Source organism: Borostomias antarcticus (assembly GCF_949987555.1).
Source record: "Borostomias antarcticus genome assembly, chromosome: 3".
NCBI lineage: Eukaryota > Metazoa > Chordata > Actinopteri > Stomiiformes > Stomiidae > Borostomias > Borostomias antarcticus.
In genome coordinates this window covers 31,523,871-31,546,507 of record NC_140236.1, presented here as the reverse complement: position 1 = coordinate 31,546,507, position 22,637 = coordinate 31,523,871, and the positions used below count along the sequence as shown (strand labels likewise).

Genomic DNA, 22,637 nt, shown 5'->3' with positions numbered 1-22,637 from the left:
CTGTTCCTCTCCAATCGTCTTTGTCTGGGCATGCTAGCGACCCTTCAGTTATATTCCTCTCTGCATTTTTATCTCAATTTTATATTATCTGGTTTTATTATCATTTACTCCTTAATTTACTTCGGTCTATTATGCATGCTGTCTGTGAATCTGATAGCTGCATCTATCAATGGAACTGTGTCAGATCTTAAAAAGGCTTTGTCCAGTGGATCTACCCTAAACCACAAAAATCTGATTAAAGTTTCTCATCTTTAGTCTTATCTAGTGGGAACAGTCAGCGATCAGGTGCAGTAGGCCCCTGGCTGTGTTAACATAGCATAATATTATGGGAGACACTAGAAAAAAAGCAATGTGAAGATCTACAACTACCCTGTACTTTCCGCGCCGTGGGACGGCCCTTTAATAACCAACTTCCTGGTGTGGTGTGAGTGGTTGAGAGGACAGGAAGCGTCTTTATGCTGTGCCCCCCCTTACGTGATAACACTATCACGTGGCCTCTGTCATACTCTCACATACTCCAGGGGTGTTGACAGCACGTTATGAACACAATCCTCAGCAGTTCAGTTTCAAAGATGAGAAACTCATAATAGATTTTTGTGTCTTTAACTGTGCTGTGATGGGTCAAATATTGGTCAATGGAACCTTGTTGCTATGAATCGTTGCTTTAATGTCAATCTATATCGTTGTTGAAGCAGTTCTGTTAGTTTAGTTCCTCCTCATTATTTGTTGTCTTTACATTTTGGTTAAAAAGAAAAAGTTTTGTTAAGTTTCAGTCAACATTTACCATGTTGATCCACTCTAGATCTTAAGGATGCCATTGAAAAAGGAAATTTTCATCGGCCTGTCTTGTTACCTCTCTCTTTCTCTTTTTGAATCCCCCTCTCTCCCCTCATCCTTCCCTCACACCCTCTCCCAGTTCGGCGTGTGCCTCCCCGTTTCTCCATCCCACCAACGAGTCACGAGATCATGCCAGGCGGCAGTGTGAACATTACCTGTGTGGCAGTAGGGTCGCCCATGCCCTACGTCAAATGGATGCTCAACTCTGAGGACTTGACGCCGGAAGACGAGATGCCAGTGGGAAGGAACGTTCTGGAACTCAACGGCGTGCGAGAGTCGGCCAACTACACCTGCGTGGCCATGAGCAGCTTGGGCATCATCGAGGCAGTGGCACAGATCACCGTCAAGTGTAAGAACGGGGCTCAAGGGTTACCGTAACTCCTCACCTCATTTGTTGCCTTTTGTCATGTCGATAGTGTTATAGGCATTTTCTGTTGTAGAAATAGCGCAGAATGCTATTTACCCTTCCTCTTAACTCCCACAGCCCTCCCCAAGCCCCCAGGCACGCCCATGGTAACAGAGACCACTGCCACCAGTGTCACCATCACTTGGGACTCAGGCAACCCAGACCCGGTCAGTCACTACATCATCCAGTACCGGGCCAAGTCTCCCGATAGCAAGTTTGAGACCGTGGACGACATCACCACCACGCGCTACAGCATCGGGGGTCTCTACCCCAACACTGAATACGAGATCCGCGTCTCAGCTTTCAACACCATCGGCCAGGGCCCTCCCAGCGAACCGGTGGAAACCAGGACCGGAGAACAAGCCCCCGCCAGCCCTCCGAGGAACATCCACGCTCGGATCTTATCGCAGAACACCATGATGGTGCGTTGGGATGAACCCGAGGAGCCCAATGGGCAGATCAAAGGCTACAGGGTTTACTACACCATGGACGACTCTCAGCCCATGAGCTTGTGGCAGATCCACAACGTCCAGGATAGCGTGATCACCACTATCCAGAGCCTGGTGGCCTCGGAGACGTACACCATCAAAGTCCTGGCCTTCACCTCCGTGGGCGACGGGCCTTTCTCAGACCCTATCCACGTCAAAGTGCTGATTGGAGGTCAGGGTTCAGGGTTCCACTCATTCTCTATGTTCTTTCCGGGTGCATGAATGGAGTAAATTATCTCTAATCCAGACTTTTTTTTCTGTTTGTAATGTGTGTCATAGTTCCAGGACAGCCAAACAAGTTCCAGGTTGGTGTTGTGTCTGACACGAGCATCGAGCTGACCTGGGAACCTGCCTATGAGAAGGAGGGAATTATAAACTATGAGCTCCGCTACAAAGAGGGCAGCTTTGGCAGTCAGGTAAGATCCCATTCCAGCATTTTAAACAAACTTTGAAGACAAAAGCATGGCTTCACTTCTTCTTCCCTTTCCCAGGTGACCAAAACCTTCGGCCCCTCTTCGTCGTACGTTGTGGAAGGTCTTCGGCCTAACACAGAGTACTACTTTTCTCTGGCAGCCATTTCCAACAAAGGCATCGGAGCCTTTACCAACGACATATCACAGAAGACCTTGCAAGCCAGTATGTAACCTTCCCTTCTCTTCTTTGCTCTGTGTGGGTAGTGGGAGGGCATGTGGGGATTCCGCAGTGAAGGGGTTAACAATGTTTGTGCCTCTTGTGGACCTTTACCCAAGCAGAGTTCTGAGGACCTGGACTTTCTCTCTGGCTCCAGGCTATCACCATGGACTTAAAGAAAGGTTGCTCTCCTGTTGCCCTGGTGTCTATGTTCTCATCACCTTTGAACTGTGAATGTGTTTTCTTGGAACATACTCAAGGTTCAAAGCTGATTGTATGGTTTCTACTTTAATGACTGCTTACGCTAATGTGTACCCTAATGTTTTGTCCTGGATTAATATTGATTTTTTTCCCCAAGGCCTCAAGGTGGAAACAATTTATTGTTTGACATTTGCTTCATGAACTATGACATTCACACTATTCAGTATTATGTTGCTAGAAGATGGGGGTTAAGATCAATAATCAGAGAGTTGTGAGTAGCCTACTGTCAGAGGTTTATTTTTTTAACTGCTCTTTTATCTTTTGATTTAATTGTCTCATACCTTGGTTTCCTATCTCCGTTGCTAATCATGCAGTTTATCTTCAAACAAGCCAGACTATGTGTGGACAGACAGGCTCAGCAGTTTTATTTAGTTTTCTTTCACTTCCGTTCATATTTGATTTTCTTTTGTCGACAGCAAGTGCACTTTCTTCCACATGACTGAGACACAAAAAATGTCACGTATCTCTCCAGTGTCTGCCATGGCTTTCTACGGAACTTTCTAAAGACCAGGATTTAGGATCGGGGCGGGTATAGAATTCAGAGGAGGGACGGCAAAACCATCAACACCCAATTTCTTCCACAGACCCACCCCTTAAATCCATTTCAGCAGATCAACACAGAAGTGGCCTGTGCAATTTTCTACAGATGGCAGGAACACAACTAAATTATTCAAATTCTGCCTCCTATAAATAGCTCCACATGAGTGACATCATGGTGCACAGTAGTTGGAGTAGAGAGTGAATACTGAAAGCTTAACTAATCAAATATTCAGTGCTGGTTCAAGACCATTGAGCTGTCAGGATATTAAGAGTGCAGTCTCCTGACACATCACACAGAGCTTTACATTGTCATAGTACCGAGGTCTCAGACTTGATCTCTGAAGATCTCTGATCATGTATATCTGATTTATCAGGATTATATGTGGATCAGGTTAGCCTTTGTTCATGTATGTTCACTTTGGATGTGTAAGAAACATGAAAGTGCATTTGTTGGCTAAAGATGGTCCACTGTACAATTCACTATACACATCATACAAGATTGTTACATACATGTGGGTGCTTATATTAGCATCCTTTTACATTAGATAAGTCTGTGTCAGGCTGTTGTCCTTTGTCAGATTCCTGGGATTTACATTGGCAAACTTTGATTGCAATTGGCTGTAGGAAAGCCATGGCAGTGGGAGGAGACTTCTTTTTAACACATTTTCTGTTTCTACCAGTGCAACTTGTTGGCCGTACCCCAACTGTGTGGTGTGGGGCTTTGGGATAACCACAACTATTCACAATTATTTTTTGTTAGCGATGATTGAGAGCTACACAAGACAGTGCAGTGTCACTGAAGGGGGCACCAGTTGCATGCACTTATCCCTCCAATCCACCGGGGGTGCTGTAGAGATTCTAAAACTGCATCCTTGATCTATGGCCACACCAGGCATGACCCAACCTACCTATACATGTCCATCAAACTCTCATATCTGTCTCTGCGTCTCCAAGTGAGTGTACATATCTCTGCCTGTCTATGTGTGTGGGTGTGTGTGTGTGCGTGCGTGTGTGTGTGTGCGCGCGTGTCTGAATCCCTTACCTCTGTCTTGCATCGTTTTCTGGAACGGTAAGCTGCAAGCAAATTGGATGGGATACACTCCTCTCTCTATATATATCCCTCCATTCCTCTCCTCTCTTTCTGTCACTTGTTCCCCCTTAATTGGAACAAAAGCTCTCCTTGGAATGGCTTGACATCACCTTGTTTACTTATTTTCCTTCCTTCTGTTGGGTCTGTTCCGTTGATTAAATTTGAGTATTTTTGTTATTGAAATTTTTGTTTTTATGAGTTTTGGGGGTTTTCAGAAGCGTACAGTACTGCTTACATCCCAAAGGGCTGCTTGTCACCTTTCCACCTTCTGTTGGGTTCAATTGTGGACCCAAATCCACCTCAGCCACTACAAAGCAAGCAGTAGAGCGCTTAACAATAGCATTGCTGCACTCAGTCATCTAACCACATAGCAGTGAGAGTGAGTGTGATCTAAGGCGTATTTCAACTCTCTGCTTTCTACCTCTTGAGTTCTGCTGGGAGGGTCCTGAGACGGTCTCTCTACACTCTTAGCCAATGGCTGCTGTAATTCAACCATCCTCAAGCAGATGTGAGAAATAGACAAGTGGTCAGGAAGGTCACAGACTGACACAGATATAAAAAGCCATGTTTCTATCCACACAACACAAAAACATACAACTGAACAATACATAATCTTATGGATGACGTTGAGGTAAGTGTTTGTTTTGGCAAAGGGGCCCAGTCTGCCGTCGCCGCTAGATATTCCGACGTTAGTCCACTGAACCAGTCTCCTTATTTCAGGGAAGTAGATTTCATACATGACAGGATTAAATATTCATTCAGCATGTCTGTGGACATGGCTATACGTACAGGAATAGAAGCTCTCGCAGACGTTTCAGTTAACCAGTAGCGTCTTGTGACATATGCAGCTCAGGCCGATTGTTTTCGGAGCGTTGCAGAGGAGAGTAGGTTAAAACTCCCTGCCCTGTAGTGAAACACCAACAAAGTTAGGCACACTAGTAGAGACTGATGTGATGTGTGTCAACCTGCCATAGACCCATGCAGTATCTCCATCCTTGATAGAAACCAAGGCTTTCTGGAAGGCAGCTTCCAGCCATACAGTGTCTCAAGACGTATGACCACAGCCCCAGTCCACCGGCCCTCGAATATCCCCCCTCTTCCCTCAGCCAAGAATCCAATTACCTTGGTGTGCCACTGCCAGACACTATCATTATAAACACACACCTCATTGGAGCGGCATGAGATTGCCATACGCACGCCATACACGCACGCACGCACACACACACACACACACACACACACACACACATACACACACACTTACCAGTCTACAGTATAATGAGGACGCCTTGTTTACCTTGTTTGACTTGGCCAGCTGCTCACACGCTCAGATGTATTTAAACGCTAATGACATGCTAGGAATAGACCATTAGAACTGGAGACACAAAATAAATCAGTCTGTGCATAAAATCTTTCAACTAGATGGAAGCCCAAAGGTTGGCCTTGCTCTACCCAGCGGGCTGGACCCCTTTGCCAATAAGTGAAGTGAAATGAAACACAATATTTTCCTTGTTTGTCGTAGTATCTCTGGTGCAGACATCTTCAGAACGTTGAAGTTCTTCAGTCAGTGCGGGGTGACCAGGGGCTGTTGTCATGAGGGCCACACTGCCAGTTAGAACTAGTAAGGACCTACAGCCATGGAGTTGGCTCCCTATCCAGATCACAGCCTAATTGAAGCGCTCATTTAACGCTAACCTGAAAAATCTGTCCTTCCAAACTGCTCGGTTGAAGAGCAAAACAATTGGCATGAAAAAAAAGTTGGATTTTAGCAGTCCTGCCTTTATAGTGGCAAAATATTCATCCTGTGGATAACTGACAGCAGTGGCCCCCATTCAGAAGCAAGGCCCCGTGGGTTACGCTGCCCTGGTCAGCCAGGTCGAGACACCTATGAGACACTGTTCAGTCGCAGGCCCGGAGGGTCCACACAAAGAAAACTGGGAGCTCCCACCATCCGCCTCGACGTTACCCAGCCGAGAGGCTCGGTGATAGGGGCGCGATGGGCCCCGGGGGTGGGTGTTAGGGGACATTTGCGGAGGGACAGTAGGACCCGCAGCTGACAGATCCCATTTCATAGCGTCAAAATTCATTTCACACTTATTCGATGAGCCACAGACCAGATCTCTGAGTTTGTCAGGCTTTGTATCACATTTAGATTATACCTTAGAGCTGCCAGCAGCCAGAATATTATCTCTCAAATTAAAGTGGCAGATTCTAAATCCCTCATATTTAACCAAACAATCAGTTAAGCCCCCCACTTATTGTAATTGCTGGAGGGTTTTAGATATTGGAATATTTGTATGAGCACCAGCACGGCCATTTGACATGAAAGCGGATTAATTCTTTAATGATGAAAAATTTTGTCCTGACATTCAACATTGAGGAGGAAAATAAAACAAAATGCCCACATGTGCTTATATTAACCAAATAGATGCAGCAGTAGTTAGGATCATGGTTGTCAATGTTGAAACACTGACTCTAGGCACAGAACAATGACTCATAGTGTAAGACAAGCTTATCAATGGGCTTGTTGATCTGTGCCATGGAGAGAATGTGCAGAAGCATTGACGGAATTATGCAAAGGTGGTCGTTTGCCGGCATTCACAAAGCCTCTAGCCTCCATTAATACAAAACCTGCATGCCATCATAATTCCCTTAGCACACATTCTAACTACCGTAACTTAAAATCATTGTCAAAATCTACTCAAAATCAAATTATTTGTCAAATTGAATTTCATTTGTAAACTCTCTGAGAGGCTTCAAAAGTCCTTCCAAGTTTACTGTTTTGTTGCTGTTAAAGTTGTGTCCATAATCCTAGCATTGGACTTTACAGGGTATGAAGCTTACCATACTGTAGCTGTGCCCCAGCCTGTCTTAAGCCTTATCTGGTTCAAGGAGGGTCTGTCTGGTGCGATAGCTCGGTTCCTGTCAGATTCTGGGCATATTTTGCCACATAGATTGAAAACGGAGCAATCACTCTGGACACAGAGGGTTTGCAAATACAATACGAGTGGAGGAAAGAAGCTGAAAGGCTCAAATCCGGTAAAACCATAAGTAAATAAGCCCATTGGACACAGAGTAGGTTCTGAACTGTGGCTGTGGGCCGGTCATATTCGTGCCTGAACTGTCAGATTCCAGTCCTATCTGTTGAGTGAAGAGTGCAGACTCCTCCGGTTCAAAAGGCCCCAGGTTTTAGCGAAATTTGTCCGCGATGCAGTCAGAGATAAGCAGTCATACAAGTTATTCATTTCCGGGAATGTTGCTTTGTATTGTTGCTTTCATTCCCTTAGTAAGTTACTTTCACTGCTAAGGCCACCTGACATATATAGTGTTTTGACGCCATGAAATGGGGTTCTGAGAACAAATCGTTTGGTGAAATGGAATGATGACGTAATACTACAATATACTGTAGCTGCAGCAGAAACATGGTTTCCCAAACAGCTCCCTTCTCTTAGTCTTGTGGACCCTCCAGCCCAAGTTGTAAGAGTATAATACAGTCCTGGCTACAGCACAGAGACAACTCTCTCCCTCCTAGCATCCCCAAACAACTGTCTCATCTGTCAGTCGCAAACATATTCACAAATCTCAATTTGAAACGTTAAGTTTGTGTTTGAGACACCTTTTGGGAGGGAAAGTGTTGAGGCTCACTGACTCAGAGTGAGCAAAACTCTGCAGTTGGGTGCTGGTGGTAAGAAAGTCTTAAAAAGTTAGTATTTGTGGAAGCCAGGTACGTATAATGCAGACAGTACTTGTGTTTGGTTTTGTAAGTTTAATGTTCTTATTTTTCGTTTAAGCTTAATAGACAGTTTTTTCCCCATGTTTTTTATGATTTGTCATTTTGGACTCTTATGTTTTCTTTCTTATGAGTCACCGGGTTACAGAAAAACACATTTTCCACTACCCTGGTTCAATTTATTGTTTTGTTCTTTCAGCCTTTGTTTTGGAATGAAAAAATCACTGTTTCGCTTGTTCCTGTGGGTTTAATTTCCATTTTGATCCTGGGTTTCTCTGTGTGACATGCTTGGCACTAGAGTTTACTGTTGCTTCATCTTACTCCTGCACTATTACAGATTGATAATGATGTAATAATGAACTGGGCTTGTCACCAAAGGTGGAGGCAGTAGTTTTTTTAGAGACAGATAGAACTTGAACAGAAGAAGTGTCATGTTGTGTCCATATAATACCAAAATGTGGGCGAGGAGGACTGAACATTTTATTGCTCCTTGTGCAGTCGACAAGACCAAACTGGGAGAGCTCTCTGCAGATTAAAAAAAGAGGCTTTCCTTTTGATTTAGAAGTTCACAGATGTGTAGTTTTTAATATGTTTTGGGAGAACACTCCGTGGCAAAAAAAACAACAAAAAAACAGCCACTGTGTCGAATGACTTTTATAGAATTGGATATTTAAAAAATAAATAAATAAACATTATTCAACTTCACTCTACCTTGGTGCTGAGAAATATAGCAGCTCTCAGCTTAGGCAGGAGAGAGGCAGCACTGAGTGAAAGATATAGGCCCTGGCTCTCTCATCCTTTAATCAATAGTGAGAGAGCAGAGCACAGGTCCGGATAACCTAAAATCAGATAGACCCCTGTGATATCAAGGGCTCAACAACTGACAGGGACTTTGTGGTGTTACAGACCACTGTGCACAGACTTAAGTGCCATTTTGTCTCACCATTACACACACCAGTGTCATCACTTCCTTCTTTTACGTTCACATTTGCCTGACAAGTTTGTGTCTTTTAATTTGGAATAATAAGTCTTTCCTTTGAGTTTCAATTATCCTTTTCCTTTGGGTTGGGTTATTCCTTTTTTCATTTTATCTCCTCCCATCTTTTGTTTTTTGTTTTTCACCCCCCTTCTTCCCCCTTCCCTCCTCCTGCCCCCCCTGACCAGAGCCCTCCGCCCCTCCTCAAGACATTAAGTGCAGCAGCTCCAGCTCCACCACCCTGCTGGTAAGTTGGCGCCCGCCGCCCGCGGAGAGCCAGAACGGCGCCCTGGCGGGCTACTGGGTGCACTACCAGGTGGTGGGGCCGTCGGAGGCCGGCGGAGGGGAGCCCATGGAGGAGCCGGCAGTGCTCCCCACAGAGGGGCAGGTGCTGCTGCAGAGGCTGGAGAAGTGGACCCAGTACCGGATCACCGTGGCCGCGTTCACCGAGATCGGGCCGGGCCCGGAGAGCGAGCCCACGCTCTGCCGCACCGATGAGGACGGTACTTGACCAATCCTCCCCTTTCACTCGGCCGATTGCTTGATCGGGGTTTCACTGGGTCTCGTTTCTGAGGACATGTGCGTCTGTCTGTGTGTCCCTGTATTTTGGATGAAAAGGCCTAACTTCATAGCTGTTCTATAGTTGTAAGCTTGTTCGTTCAAATCAAGGACTCCCAACTCCATCCACAAAACGAGAGCCCCTTCTGGGAAACCGAGTGTCGCTGTTATGTGTCCACCCATGCGACATATATTATAACTGCCTCATCCCACCTTTTTCCATGGCTCTGACACAATCGTCCGATGGAGTAATGAGTTGGTCACACTTCGGACCCGTAGGGCTGACCTTGTGTCACAGCACAGCTATTTCCTTGATGGGAGCTGTCGGTAGCAGCGATGAGGAGGCGCGTCCCCCACAATCCACCACTGTCGGAAATGGAAGAGTTTTATTAAAGTTGGTGAGAAGCCATCTGTCTGAGACGCTGTGAGAAGGGGGGTGGAGACCAGGCCTCACATAAAGGCTTTCATTATGTCTGAGGGACAGCACAACACAGGGCAGACATATTGGAAAGGAAGGGGTTGGGAGGTGGAGGGACGATGGAATTAGATGTGAGGATGTAATTTCTTGGGCCCCTTATTGTCGAAGTGTTGTTCTGTGGGGTTCAGATTAACCTTTGCCCCTCTGTGTGTGTGTGTGTGTGTGTTCTGATTTAGATTCAGACAACTTTATTGGTCCCAGAGAGGCAATTCATTTGCAGCACATAACAGATAAGAAGTACAGCAAAAACATTCACAAACAAAAAAGACAAGTTATATGTCAGACATAAGATCAACATCTTGCAAAACAGGGCCGGTGCAGCAGCAATAATCTAACTACAACTACGTCTAGCATAGTGGTATAGTACTACATAGATCGCAGCTTCAAGACAATAATATAACTACAACATACATCTAGCATAGTGGTATAGTAGTACATAGATCACAGTTCCAAGACAGTTTAGTGACTGCTGTAGGCATTTAGTAGGTGTGTGTGTTTCTGTGTGTGTGTGTTGCTCATGTGTCTTGTGTCCATGCCTTCATAAGTGTGTAATGTGTTTGTCTCTAAGCGTCTCCTCCATCTATTACCCACAGTTCCCGGCGCTCCCCCTCGGCGGGTGGAGGTGGAGGTGCTCAACTCCACGGCACTCAAAGTCTTGTGGCGCTCCCTGTTGCCGGGGCGACAGCACGGCCAGATCCGCGGTTACCAGGTGCACTATGTGCGCGTAGAGAACGGCGAGTCTCGCGGCCCGCCCCTCATCAAGGACGTCATGCTAGCCGACGCCCAGGTACGTCAGCTCCTCAGTCCACTCCTCAGTGAGTCCACGGTTAACCAATCACATTACACTCCTAGAGCAGGTTATTGACATGACAGTGATACACTGAAACACATTACAAACATATTTGATCTTTGAAAGCATTCGCTCGTTACAGAAAATCGAAATCGGCAGCGAAACCGGCAAACAGGAAGTGAGGTCATATCTCAGCAACATTTTAATGTATCACAGAACCATATTTGGCACATTCATTGGGGACAGCCCATGACACCTGTCACCAAGTCTATGTTGACACCTCAAACTCTCTAGCGCCAGCAATGTGTCTAGTTGGAAGTGCATTTATTAGGAGCCATATGCCTGATTTTCAAAACTGCGATAGGGATTCAAATGTGGCTATGGCGTGTTTCACTTGTTGCCTTGGATGCATTGATTGATCTGCTTGGCCCCCATATCACTGCTTGCAGCTATATTCGTATTAGGGGTCAAGCACCGAAGGTGCGTAGAACCCTATTGTAATTGTTGGTTTTCTTATTTTCCTTGACGCCCTCGAAAAACTCTTGAAGTCATCAACCAAAAATGCTGTAACTCGGCATGTTTCAATTACAGACCACTACGCCACAAAGACTCACCATGATTCTCCCATAAGTGGCGCTATAATAAGCAATTTAGAAGGGATGGGAATTTCGACTCATTTTTAAACCGAGTAACCTAACCTGATCCTACTCGAGTAACCGATTACTCAAAAAAAGATTACTCAAAACAAAGATACCATCCAAACAGAGCGCATTTAACCCCGGCCCCCTCGGAGGGGAAAACGTTTTTTTCCGCTGTCATTACCGTGGCGTTGCTTTCATGTCTCTTCCATGTCCTTGCAAATAAACATCTTTAAAAGCTGATGTGTGGTTGGATGCATTACTTACCATCAGATATAGCGAATAGAGAATAGATAATAGAGAATAACCTACAACCAAGTTTTCATGAAGCTATCGGAATCGAAAAACTCAGCCTTTTAATAAGCCTTAATAAGCCTATCGTTAGGCTACTCTGAAAACTCGAAAATGTAAATTATTTTCATCAACCTTTTTCCACTCTAAGCCTACAATATGCAACTAGACCTCTAATTTACTAATCAATCCAAGATGTCGGAGAAACTGGCATTTAAAAATAAATAAAAAAGTCAAAAAATTGGGCCGCAAAGTTTGTGCTTATCATTTTGCACAACAATCTACGGACATGAAACTCACTGTACATGAATATGGCCCTACCATGTTGCACCACGTCGAAGCATTTGCATATTCGCCCATATGGGGTGCTATAACGAGCAATTTAGCGTACAATGCTTGCCATTTCCACCCCATTGGATGAAAATGTATGAAACTTGGTACACTTATGTCATTCCTCATATGGACTCAACAAACTTGCCATTTGCCATAGTCTCTGCCCTGATGGATTTTGGCTACAGGTAGAAAATTTGGCTAAACCTACAAAAAGTTTGTTCTCGTAAATCGTAATTTCATAGGTATGTTTATGGTGCATGTCTCCCTATAGGGTGTTAACAGCTAAGAAATCCAATCCAATATGGCAGAGAAACTGGCATTCAAAAATTACATTTAAAAAAAATTGGGCTACAAAATTCAAGTGTTTATAATTTTGTACAACAATAATCTAGGGAGATTACACTCACTGGATACAAAGAAGGCACTACCATGTTGCACCACGTCAAAGCATTTGTGTGACTCTAGCACTTACATGGTCAGTAGCCTGCACAAACTGGTGATGGGTGTGCAGGTGGGACGGGAGTACATTATGCACTATATGCAAAGCCACGCCCATCACACTTTCATTGTATTTTCATTGATGTTATAACTCAAATGTGCTGTAATAGTATGGCCTGTTGATGGGCTTGTTGCTGACCCCGTGTAGCCGCTTGCGGCTTTAATTATTTTTCTTTCTTCCACCATGGGACTCTTTGGCAGCCCCTAGAACTGTATGGTAAAAAGTTGGGAAACTTTGTACGCTGATCAGGCCCAGTCCCATGACTTTTGTTATCAAGACTCATGTCCACACCTCAAACCCTCTAGCGCCACCAACGTGTCAAAGTTGGAGGTACATTTAGGCGCGCAACTTTTGACCCGTATGTCCGATTTTCAAAAACAAGGTACCGTTGGAATCCTTTGCTCAAGCCGAGTTTTCCACCATATTGGATTTCCCGCCATTTTGTATGTTGTGCAAAACATTTAAAATATATCTCCTCCTAGGACTTTTCACCCATCTGCACGAAACTGTAGGCTTAATCTCTAGGCCAATGTCTATTGAAATCCTATAGGGATTTTAGATTTTTAAAAGCGTTCGCCTCTTCAATTCAATTAGCGACAGCTAATCGGCGTCAAACAGGAAGTGTGGTCATTTCTCAGTAACTTCAAACTCTCTAGCGCCACCAACCTGTCAAAGTTGGACGTGTGTTTATTCTGAACTGTATGCCCGATTTTCAAAACTGTGGTAGGGAGTCAAATGTAGCTAGGGCATGTGTCACTTGTTGCCTTTGATGCGGTAGTTGCACTTCCTGCTTGGCCCCCACATTGCTGCTTGCAGCTATATTTATTATTATTAGTATTATTATTATTAATAATAATAATAATAATAATAATGATATTGATATTATTATTATTAATATCTGGGTTGTCTAGACCCCCTCTTGATATTATAGCAACCCAAGAGGTCTATGTTGTGAAAACTCGGATTGACAGCTCTATTGATCCCAGAAACTATGCACAAAATGGTTGGTTATAGTAATGTTATTCTGGGTCTGGGAAACTAAAATTGGTATGAAAGCATTTCTGAGAAACAGTCCATCCCCGAAAGCTAGAATTATGAAGCGAGACAGTGCAATAGCAGGTTTTACCAAGCCTCAGTCAACACAGAAGTGTGGAAATGCAGACAGATTTCAAAGAAAAAGGAAATTCATGATTATGTGCCATATCATGAAACAGTAAATTGCAGCCTTAAACCACTAGGACAACAACATGGAACAACACACATATTCATGAAACTCAACATGAACTTGACTTGTGAGAAAATTACAATTCTGCTGTCAAATGCATGCCATGCATCTTTTCAGTCACCCAAACCCCCAAATTTTTTTTCAACAAATTTTGACAGTTGTTTCTTGTTTATATAAGTTTGACACCATCTGACATGCACTGTTAAGATAATGATACATTATATCCCAAAATGGCCGCTGTGAACACACACACACAACCCCCCATGGACTTCACACCTCTACTCTGCCTCAGCTGTACCCTCCTCCTCTCCTTCCCCACCTGTACTCTGACCTACTTCAGACATGTCTCTGTCCATTCTACCTCCCCTCAACATGGCTTCTCTCGAGTCCCTCACACTCTCTTATTTATTCTCTTTCGCTGTCTGTCTCTCTCCTGCTCTCTCCTGCTCTCTCCTCTATGGGGGGTTAGTGGGAAACAGATGATACGGCTGAATACGTGAGTATGGAGTCCACCAGTATGGCGTGCTCTGGTTGGGAAGCACTGGGTATTGCATCACCCTAGCTGTACTTGCATGTGTGGATACAGTCTGCTTACATCATTCTTATTCAGTAGGCTATAGGGCCGCCAGTGTGCTGTATTGTTGGGGTGGAGCAGAGAAAAAGTGGAATAGCTCATGCTAATTGGCTACACTGACAACTAGACGGTGGCTGATGCAATATCTGTTGCTGTCTGTGCATGGAATGCTTATCGCTACAGTATGTGTTGTGTACGTGTTTCTGTGGTGTGTATTTTGTGACATGATGGTGTTGTGGTGATGTGTGTATGTGTGTGTGTGTGTTCGCGCGTGTTGTGTTGCAGTTGTGCAATGTTTTTATTTTTTTATTTTTTATTTTTTTTATCATGGAGGTCTCTCCCATAGAAGTTCCCTAAAATGCAGCACATTTTATACTCTTAAGTTTGTCATATTGTTATGACATGTAGTTTAGCATCATGGTTTTATTTTATACACTCACTGCAAGATCCTTGAAACCTAATACCTCCTCAAACCCGGCATCTTGTGACTTATTAGTACATCTTGTAAATATTAGTACAATGCACCTCTGACTTCATCAACTTCCAGTCCCATATGCATTTGCATGGTATGGATGCCATCTTGAGTGTTCAACAGTACTTATGTCCGCTTTACCTGTGAGGACCTGTCCGTTTCTATGCTGACCGCCTGAAAAAATGAAGACCTTCCCCACTGAAAGATTCATTAGCATTGATCCAAGCCTCTGCTCCCAAGAAGACATCAGGAAAATAATAGACCAAAAAACAGCCTGAGTCTAGTCGGCCAGTCAGCCAGGATGCATGCAAACATCGATTAGTCAGTTAAGTCGTTTGTTGGCGTAGTTGGCTAATGTCTCTCATCTAATGTGGCTAGCCTACATCCGTTTGCCCCCTCAGTTTCATACACATTAGAAACAGATTAAGTGAGTCAAACAGAGTAGCGTCTTAATGGAAACAAGCCACAAAGATAATGGAGGATAAATATTCAAGAGGGACATTCATCATGTTCGCAGTTGCGAAGTCCAATAGATGTTTCACCCGGCAGGAGGTTACAAAGGAGGTGGTCAGCTGAAGAGCTGGTTCAGGTCATAGTTGTGAGACTTGTTCTGATATTCGTTTTCTCTTCCTTTCTACTTGCTGTTTCCTGCAGGAAATGGTCATCGGAGGGCTCCAGCCAGACACCACCTACTCCATTACAGTGGCAGCCTACACCACCAAGGGGGACGGAGCCCGCAGCAAACCCAAACTGGTGGTGACCAAAGGGGCAGGTCAGTAGCTCGTACTCACTTGTCTGCTGGATTGCTAGCACAGCAGCCCACTCAAATCTGCATTCATAGATCACTTGAGTGTTACTTGAACTACTGGTACTGATTAAGTACAGAAAGAAACTGGTTCTATTTGATTGTCTGGTATTTTGGGTGACTGAAGGAGGATTTTATGCATGGGCTAATAGCTATAGTTTATAACCATGATACAGTTGCGTTTGTGGCGCCTCAGTGGAGCTTTGGTCTCTGTCCCCATCAAGGGTTGAGGCTTGTGGCTGAAATGTTGGACACGGTTGTAAACTATAGCTATTAGCCGATGCATATAATCCTCCTTTGAGGACTTCAAGTAGTGTCTTTTTGCTGGCTTCCAAAACTAGTGCTGGGCTAGGCAAGGTATATTTATGACAGAAAACGGTGGGGCTCGTCTTTCCGGGAAAACACTACCACTTTTGTCCACAGGTGCCACTAAAATCAACACAAACTGAAAAACTCCTCGCAGCTGCTTTAAGAACTGGAGGCCTGTGCTGCTTTGAACACAGCCCAAACCTGGGACTCTGGGGAGTCTGGGGGATATAATTCTGCGTAAACGCTGGCATCCGTGCCAGACTTCTATGGGGCCTTCAAACGCCATCATGCATTCACACACACACACACACACACACACACACACACACCGCTCTATGACTGGTCCTGATCTTGACAGGTGTGCCTATCGCAGGTGTCAGGTACTGTGATGCCCGCCAAAAGGGCCTGGTTGCTGTCACTCTCGCCCTCTGTCCCTCTCCCTCCCTCGCTCCCTCCCTCTCTCCCTCTTTCCGTCAACCCCGGTCACTGATATGCCAGTCTCGCTCACTCCATCCATCCCTCAGAAGGGGCAGCCTTCCTTTTTTATTATTACAGTTGCGTTTGTGGCGCCTCAGTGGAGCTTTGGTCTCTGTCCCCATCAAGGGTTGAGGCTTGTGGCTGAAATGTTGGACACGGTTGTAAACTATAGCTATTAGCCGATGCATATAATCCTCCTTTGAGGACTTCAAGTAGTGTCTTTTTGCTGGCTTCCAAAACTAGTGCTGGGCTAGGCAAGGTATATTTATGACAGAAAACGGTGGGGCTCGTCTTTCCGGGAAAACACTACCACTTTTGTCCACAGGTGCCACTAAAATCAACACAAACTGAAAAACTCCTCGCAGCTGCTTTAAGAACTGGAGGCCTGTGCTGCTTTGAACACAGCCCAAACCTGGGACTCTGGGGAGTCTGGGGGATATAATTCTGCGTAAACGCTGGCATCCGTGCCAGACTTCTATGGGGCCTTCAAACGCCATCATGCATTCACACACACACACACACACACACACACACACACACACACACACACACACACACACACCGCTCTATGACTGGTCCTGATCTTGACAGGTGTGCCTATCGCAGGTGTCAGGTACTGTGATGCCCGCCAAAAGGGCCTGGTTGCTGTCACTCTCGCCCTCTGTCCCTCTCCCTCCCTCGCTCCCTCCCTCTCTCCCTCTTTCCGTCAACCCCGGTCACTGATATGCCAGTCTCGCTCACTCCATCCATCCCTCAGAAGGGGCAGCCTTCCTTTTTTATTATTGAAGCATGGAAAACGGGCTTACGCCGCCCGTCTAAATAAATAAATAAGAAATCCAGACAAAAAGCGAAGCCTCAGCAGCCTTTCGGAGGTAAAGAGCTTGCCATTCCCCTTTCAAGTGACAGTGTGGTGCTGGGAGCTTGGCCACGGGGCTCAATAATCACGCTTCCGGATGCTTCCATGGCTCCCCCAGACCATTTCTAGAAGACATTGTGCTGTCAGACAACTTAATCCCCCGTCTTGCGCTATTGATAAGGCCAAGGCCCCCTCCCTTTCAAGTGTTTACACACACACACACACACACACACACACATTTACACAGTGGCCTATGATAAGTGTGTGATGCATACAAATGCATGAACACAATTCAATGCACCCCAGTTTGTACAAAGACAAATCATTAAGTCCTTCAAATTCTTGAGTCACAATCTATCTGCTCCTTCTCACCATTATGTTCCTCACAAGCCCTGCTCATTCTCCTGGAAGAGGAGCAGATAGGTCATGGGCACTTCAACCAATCAGGAAGGTTTTCTGTTCAGGGATGTTTGACTCCTGGATTCGTTATCCGGATGGCTTAGACGCCTCGTGTGTCCCTGGAATGCTCTCTGGACACCCCAGAAACCCCGGTCCTGCACTCTGGACACCCCAGAAACCCCGGTCCTGCTCTCTGGACACCCCAGAAACCCCGGTCCTGCTCTCTGGACACCCCAGAAACCCCGGTCCTGCACTCTGGACACCCCAGAAACCCCGGTCCTGCTCTCTGGACACCCCAGAAACCCCGGTCCTGCTCTCTGGACACCCCAGAAACTCCGATCCTGCTTGGACTACCCAGTGCCAGACAACACAGGAGATGAGTGGGAGGTAATTAGTCGGGTCCTGATTGGAGAAAGTAGGGCTGTGGCCCTGAGTGCAGCGTATTCACTGTGTTCCTGCATCTTAGCCTTGCTTTCATCCAACCAGAACAAGTCAAACATAATGACCCGAACGTGGCAGCCAGCCAGTCTTCGGTCAGTGACATGACTGCTAAGTGAAGCATTTGCATCCGTAATGGGTTTTCTCAAATGAGCCTTGTGATTTTTGTGGATCGTTTGACCGAGGCACCGTCGTCTTTTTTTAATTTTTATCTTTCCCACGGCGATGTCAGGCCGCATGTTAAAACAGGACATGGAAATTGAGATGAGAGGGGGGGGGGGGGGGGGGGGTGGTTTATGAAGACCTTCGCTGTCAAATAGTCTGCATCACTTAGACCGGGCCAAGACTATTTTTCATTACAGGGGCTAAATTAGGGATATAGGGGAGGCAGTTTCAATTATGTTTGCCCTCCACCGTCGGCCCGGACTGTGCCCCCGTCCGCTGCTGGATATTAACGCAGCGGAGCACTCTTGGAGGCCTCCCGGGCAGGACTTTGACGGGAGCCAGCATCCCCCCCCCTCCCCTCCTGCTCCCTCCCGCCCAACTCACTGGAAGTTGTGGCGGCAGGTTAATCACTAAGATGTTGAAGGTCATTTTTGTCCTCTTCCCTCTCAGTGTCACGCAGTCACTCACACACATCTACTGTACAAAAGCCACACTTTTTTGTAGACAAGGGTAGCAGACAGAAGGTTTTTTCTTAAACAAGGTTGCGCGCGTGTGTGTGTGTGCCTGTGTGTGTGTGTGTGTTAGGGAGGGGGAGAGGGAAATGAGCAGGAAACCCAATCCTCTCTCAATCAGGACTAGTGTGTCAACAGCGGCCATTAATGCTGGTGCCTGATGGGAAACGTGCCTGCAGCCCTGCTGGGAGGGATTGAAGCAGGGCCAAGTGGAGTGATGGAGGGAGAAAGAGAGGGATGGGAGGGAGGGGGGGAGGATCAAGGTGGCTGAGATCCCCATGTACACATACACACACACACACACACACACACACACACCCTCCCCCCCTCCACACACACACAAACTCACACACACGCACTTTACACTGTCCTCACTTTGCAGCAGATTGCTCAGCATCCCCAGTCACCTTCATCAGCAGCACTCGTCTTTGTCTCACACCCACCCCCATCTTCCTCCTCTTCTCCTCCATCTCTCTTCTTCTCTTCCATCTTCCTCCTCTTCTCCTCCATCTCTCTTCTTCTCCTCCATCTTCCTCCTCTTCTCCTCCATCTCTCTCCTCTTCTCAATCTCTCTTCTCCTTAATCTCTCTCCTCTTCTCCATCTCTCTCTCCTCTTCTCCTCCATCTCTCTCCTCTTCTCCTCCATCTCTCTCCTCTTCTCATCCATCTCTCTCTCTTATCCTCCATCTCTCTCTTCTCCTCCATCTCTCTCTCTTCTCCTCAATCTCTCTCTCTTCTCCTCCATCTTTCTCCTCTTCTCCCCTCATCTTTCTTCTCCCTCCATACTTCTCCTCTTCTCCCTCATCATCCTCCACTCAGCCCCAATCTGCTTGTTCAGTTTAACTCGATCAACCCAAGCACCTATATTTGCCTGCGCGCACACACACACACACAAACACACACACGCACACACACACACACACACACACACACACACAAGTGCCATAGGAGCACAATCTCCGATGTTCTCTCTTCCGTTTTACTAGTAGCCCCTGTAAGGGGAGCCATGGCTTTAAATAAGGCCGTCTGGGTTTGTGCTGGGGCCGTAGTTAGTGAGCCAGCGGTGTTAGACACATCCCTCTCCGCGCTGTTAGCAGGCAGCGCTTCCATTACCGCGCCGACTCCATTTCCCCTCGCCCAGAAAAGAGCCATTAAAACGGGAAATAAAGAATACGGGCGTAGGAACAAGAATGTACAAAGTGGACTGTTGTGGGTGTGTGCATCAATTTGGTGGCGTGCGAAAATGTGTGCGCACGCTCCTCTTTTATTTAATAAAAATAAAACCTCCGCGCACGCGCGCGCACACACACACACACACACACACACACGACGCGCACACACACACACACACACACACTGAATTGAGGCAGATAATGTTCCAGGGAGACAGAGTTGTGGCTCCAGACTAATGTTTAGCTAGTTCCCCAGATTGGTTCTGGCCTGGCTGGGCGAGAGGCCAAATTACTGTGTGTGCAGAGGGAATATGGAGGGGCAGGAACTGGGGCTAAATCAGTGCCTAAATTGCACACACACGCACACGCACACACACACACACCCACGACACACATGCACACCAATTTAATGGTTTATAAGATACAAAGTGTGCGTGCCTGTACTGTACGTGTACATGTAGAGAACGTGTGACCCATATTCAATGACCATTGACCCATATTCATAACAGTGTGATTTATTTTAATTAAGTCATGCTTTGTTATTACAGTGGAATCCGCTTATAGTGATCACGTCCGCTTATAGTGATCACTATAAGTGGATGATTATTATAACCGATTCAACTCAAAACATGTCAGGTTTGGGCTTGTTGGATTCTGCGGGTCAAGTGAAATCCACTGATGCCCCTATCGCGACGTTTGTTCAATGTCCCTGACCGCTAGATCGCCGAATTGTTTTTTGTTGAAAAAGACTGTGCCTCACCTGTATCCAGCTCGTTCAGTCGGTCGGTCCACACAAAAATAAATACAATCCGATGGAATACAGTGCGCGCCATCTCCTTGTGAAAGTAAGCTTTAGCTGTTCTGATGATCACCTGGTCACATGGCTGGAGAATTGAAGTTTGAAACTCGGATGTTTCTCAGTGTGGTGTTCTTCATATCATGGGCCATACAGTTGTCAACAAGCAGCAGAATATTCTTCCTCTCTTGGCTCAATTTGCGATCCCACTCCTTCAACCACTCCATGAAGATTCGCTCTGCTTGGGGAGACTACATAAGGTAGCCTGGGGAACAGCAAGCTTCTCTGCAGCATCTCGCTGACTAGTTTTCGGCAACTTGTCACATCGTTCGAGGAGACTGTTTTTCACTGAGAGAAAGCGCTTTTCTTTTTCCCGACATAGCTGCACTGCACAGTGTAAGCAGCAAGGACAAGCCAGGTAGCTAGCTGAAAGCAGACGGGTGCCGCGAGGCGAAGTACGGTAAAAGAAAAGACCCAAAATGAACACTGTAAGCGGATTACATGATTACTATAGGCGATTTATTTAAACTGCATTTGTATAGGAATGATTCTGTCCCAAGCTTTTTGATCACTATAAGCGGATGATCACTATAAGCGGATTCCATCCATCCATCCATCCATCCATCTTCATCCGCTTATCCGGGGTCGGGTCGCGGAGGCAGAAGTTCCAGCAGGGGGCCCCGTACATCCCATTCCCTGGCAGCATCAACCAGCTCTGCCTGGGGAATCTTTAGCCGCTCCCAGGCCAGTGCGGAGATGTAATCCCGCGACCTGGTCCTGGGTCTACCCCGTGGCCCCAGGAGGCATCCTCACTAGATGCCCGAACCACCTCAACTGGCTCCTTTCGACGCAAAGGAGCAGCGGCTCTACTCCGAATCTCTACCGGATGACTGAACTTCTCACCTGATCTCTCAGGGAGACCCCAGCCACCCTCCGGAGAAAACTCATTTCGGCCGCTTGTATTGTACCGTGATCTTGTTCTTTCGGTCATGACCCATCCTTCATGACCATAGGTGAGGGTGGGAACGAAGATAGACCGGTAGATCGAGAGCTTTGCCTTTTGGCTCAGCTCTCTTTTCGTCACAACAGTGCGGCAAATCGACTGCAGAACCGCACCAGCTGCTCCGATTCTCCGGCCAAACTCCCTCTCCATGGTTCTCTCACTCGTGAACAAGACCCCCAGATACTTGAACTCCTTCACTTGGGGTAAGGACTCATGTCCTACTCGGAGCAGACAGACCACCAGTTTCCTGCTGAGAACCATGGCGTTAGACATAGAAGTGCTGATTCTCATCCCAGCCGCTTCACACTCAGTCGTGAACCTATCCAGAGAGTGCTGGAGGTCGCAGGCAGATGATGCCATCAGGACCACATCATCTGCAAATAGCAGCGACGTGATCCCCAGCTCACCGAACTGCAAACCCACCACCGCACGACTACGCCTCGATATCCTGTCCATGAAAATCACAAACAGGATTGGTGACAAAGCGCAGCCCTGGCGGAGGCCAACCCCACCGGAAAGTAAGACGACTTACTGCCGAGGTCCCGGACACAGCTCTCGCTCTGGGTGGTGTACAGGGATTGGATGGCCCTAAGTAGGGACCCCCTCACCCCATACTCCCGCATAACCCTCCACAAGACCTCTCGAGGGACCCGGTCGTAAGCCTTCTCCAAGTCCACAAAACACATGTAGACGGGTTGGGCAAACTCCCAAGCCCCCTCCAAGATCCTTGCGAGAGAGAAGAGCTGGTCGGTGGTTCCACGACCAGGACGAAATCCGCATTGTTCCTCTTCGATCTGAGGTTCGACTATCGGCCGGACCCTCCTTTCCAGCGCCTTGGAGTACACTTTCCCTGGGAGGCTGAGTAATGTGATGCCTCTATAATTGGCAC

The 22,637-nt window shown here is 46.5% G+C and overlaps 1 protein-coding gene across 1 annotated transcript in view; it reads left to right on the top strand.

Annotated features, from left to right (window-relative positions):
- The window catches only part of LOC311329741 (receptor-type tyrosine-protein phosphatase S-like), a 164,813-nt gene that overhangs the window by 99,368 nt on the left and 42,808 nt on the right, over window positions 1-22,637 (top strand). Inside the window, exons 7-13 of the mRNA XM_084461649.1 lie at window positions 917-1,186; window positions 1,322-1,903; window positions 2,011-2,147; window positions 2,223-2,367; window positions 9,147-9,461; window positions 10,588-10,781; window positions 15,471-15,588. Of these exons, the coding sequence (XP_084317775.1) occupies window positions 917-1,186; window positions 1,322-1,903; window positions 2,011-2,147; window positions 2,223-2,367; window positions 9,147-9,461; window positions 10,588-10,781; window positions 15,471-15,588 (1,761 nt within the window). The remainder of the gene's footprint in view (window positions 1-916; window positions 1,187-1,321; window positions 1,904-2,010; window positions 2,148-2,222; window positions 2,368-9,146; window positions 9,462-10,587; window positions 10,782-15,470; window positions 15,589-22,637) is intronic.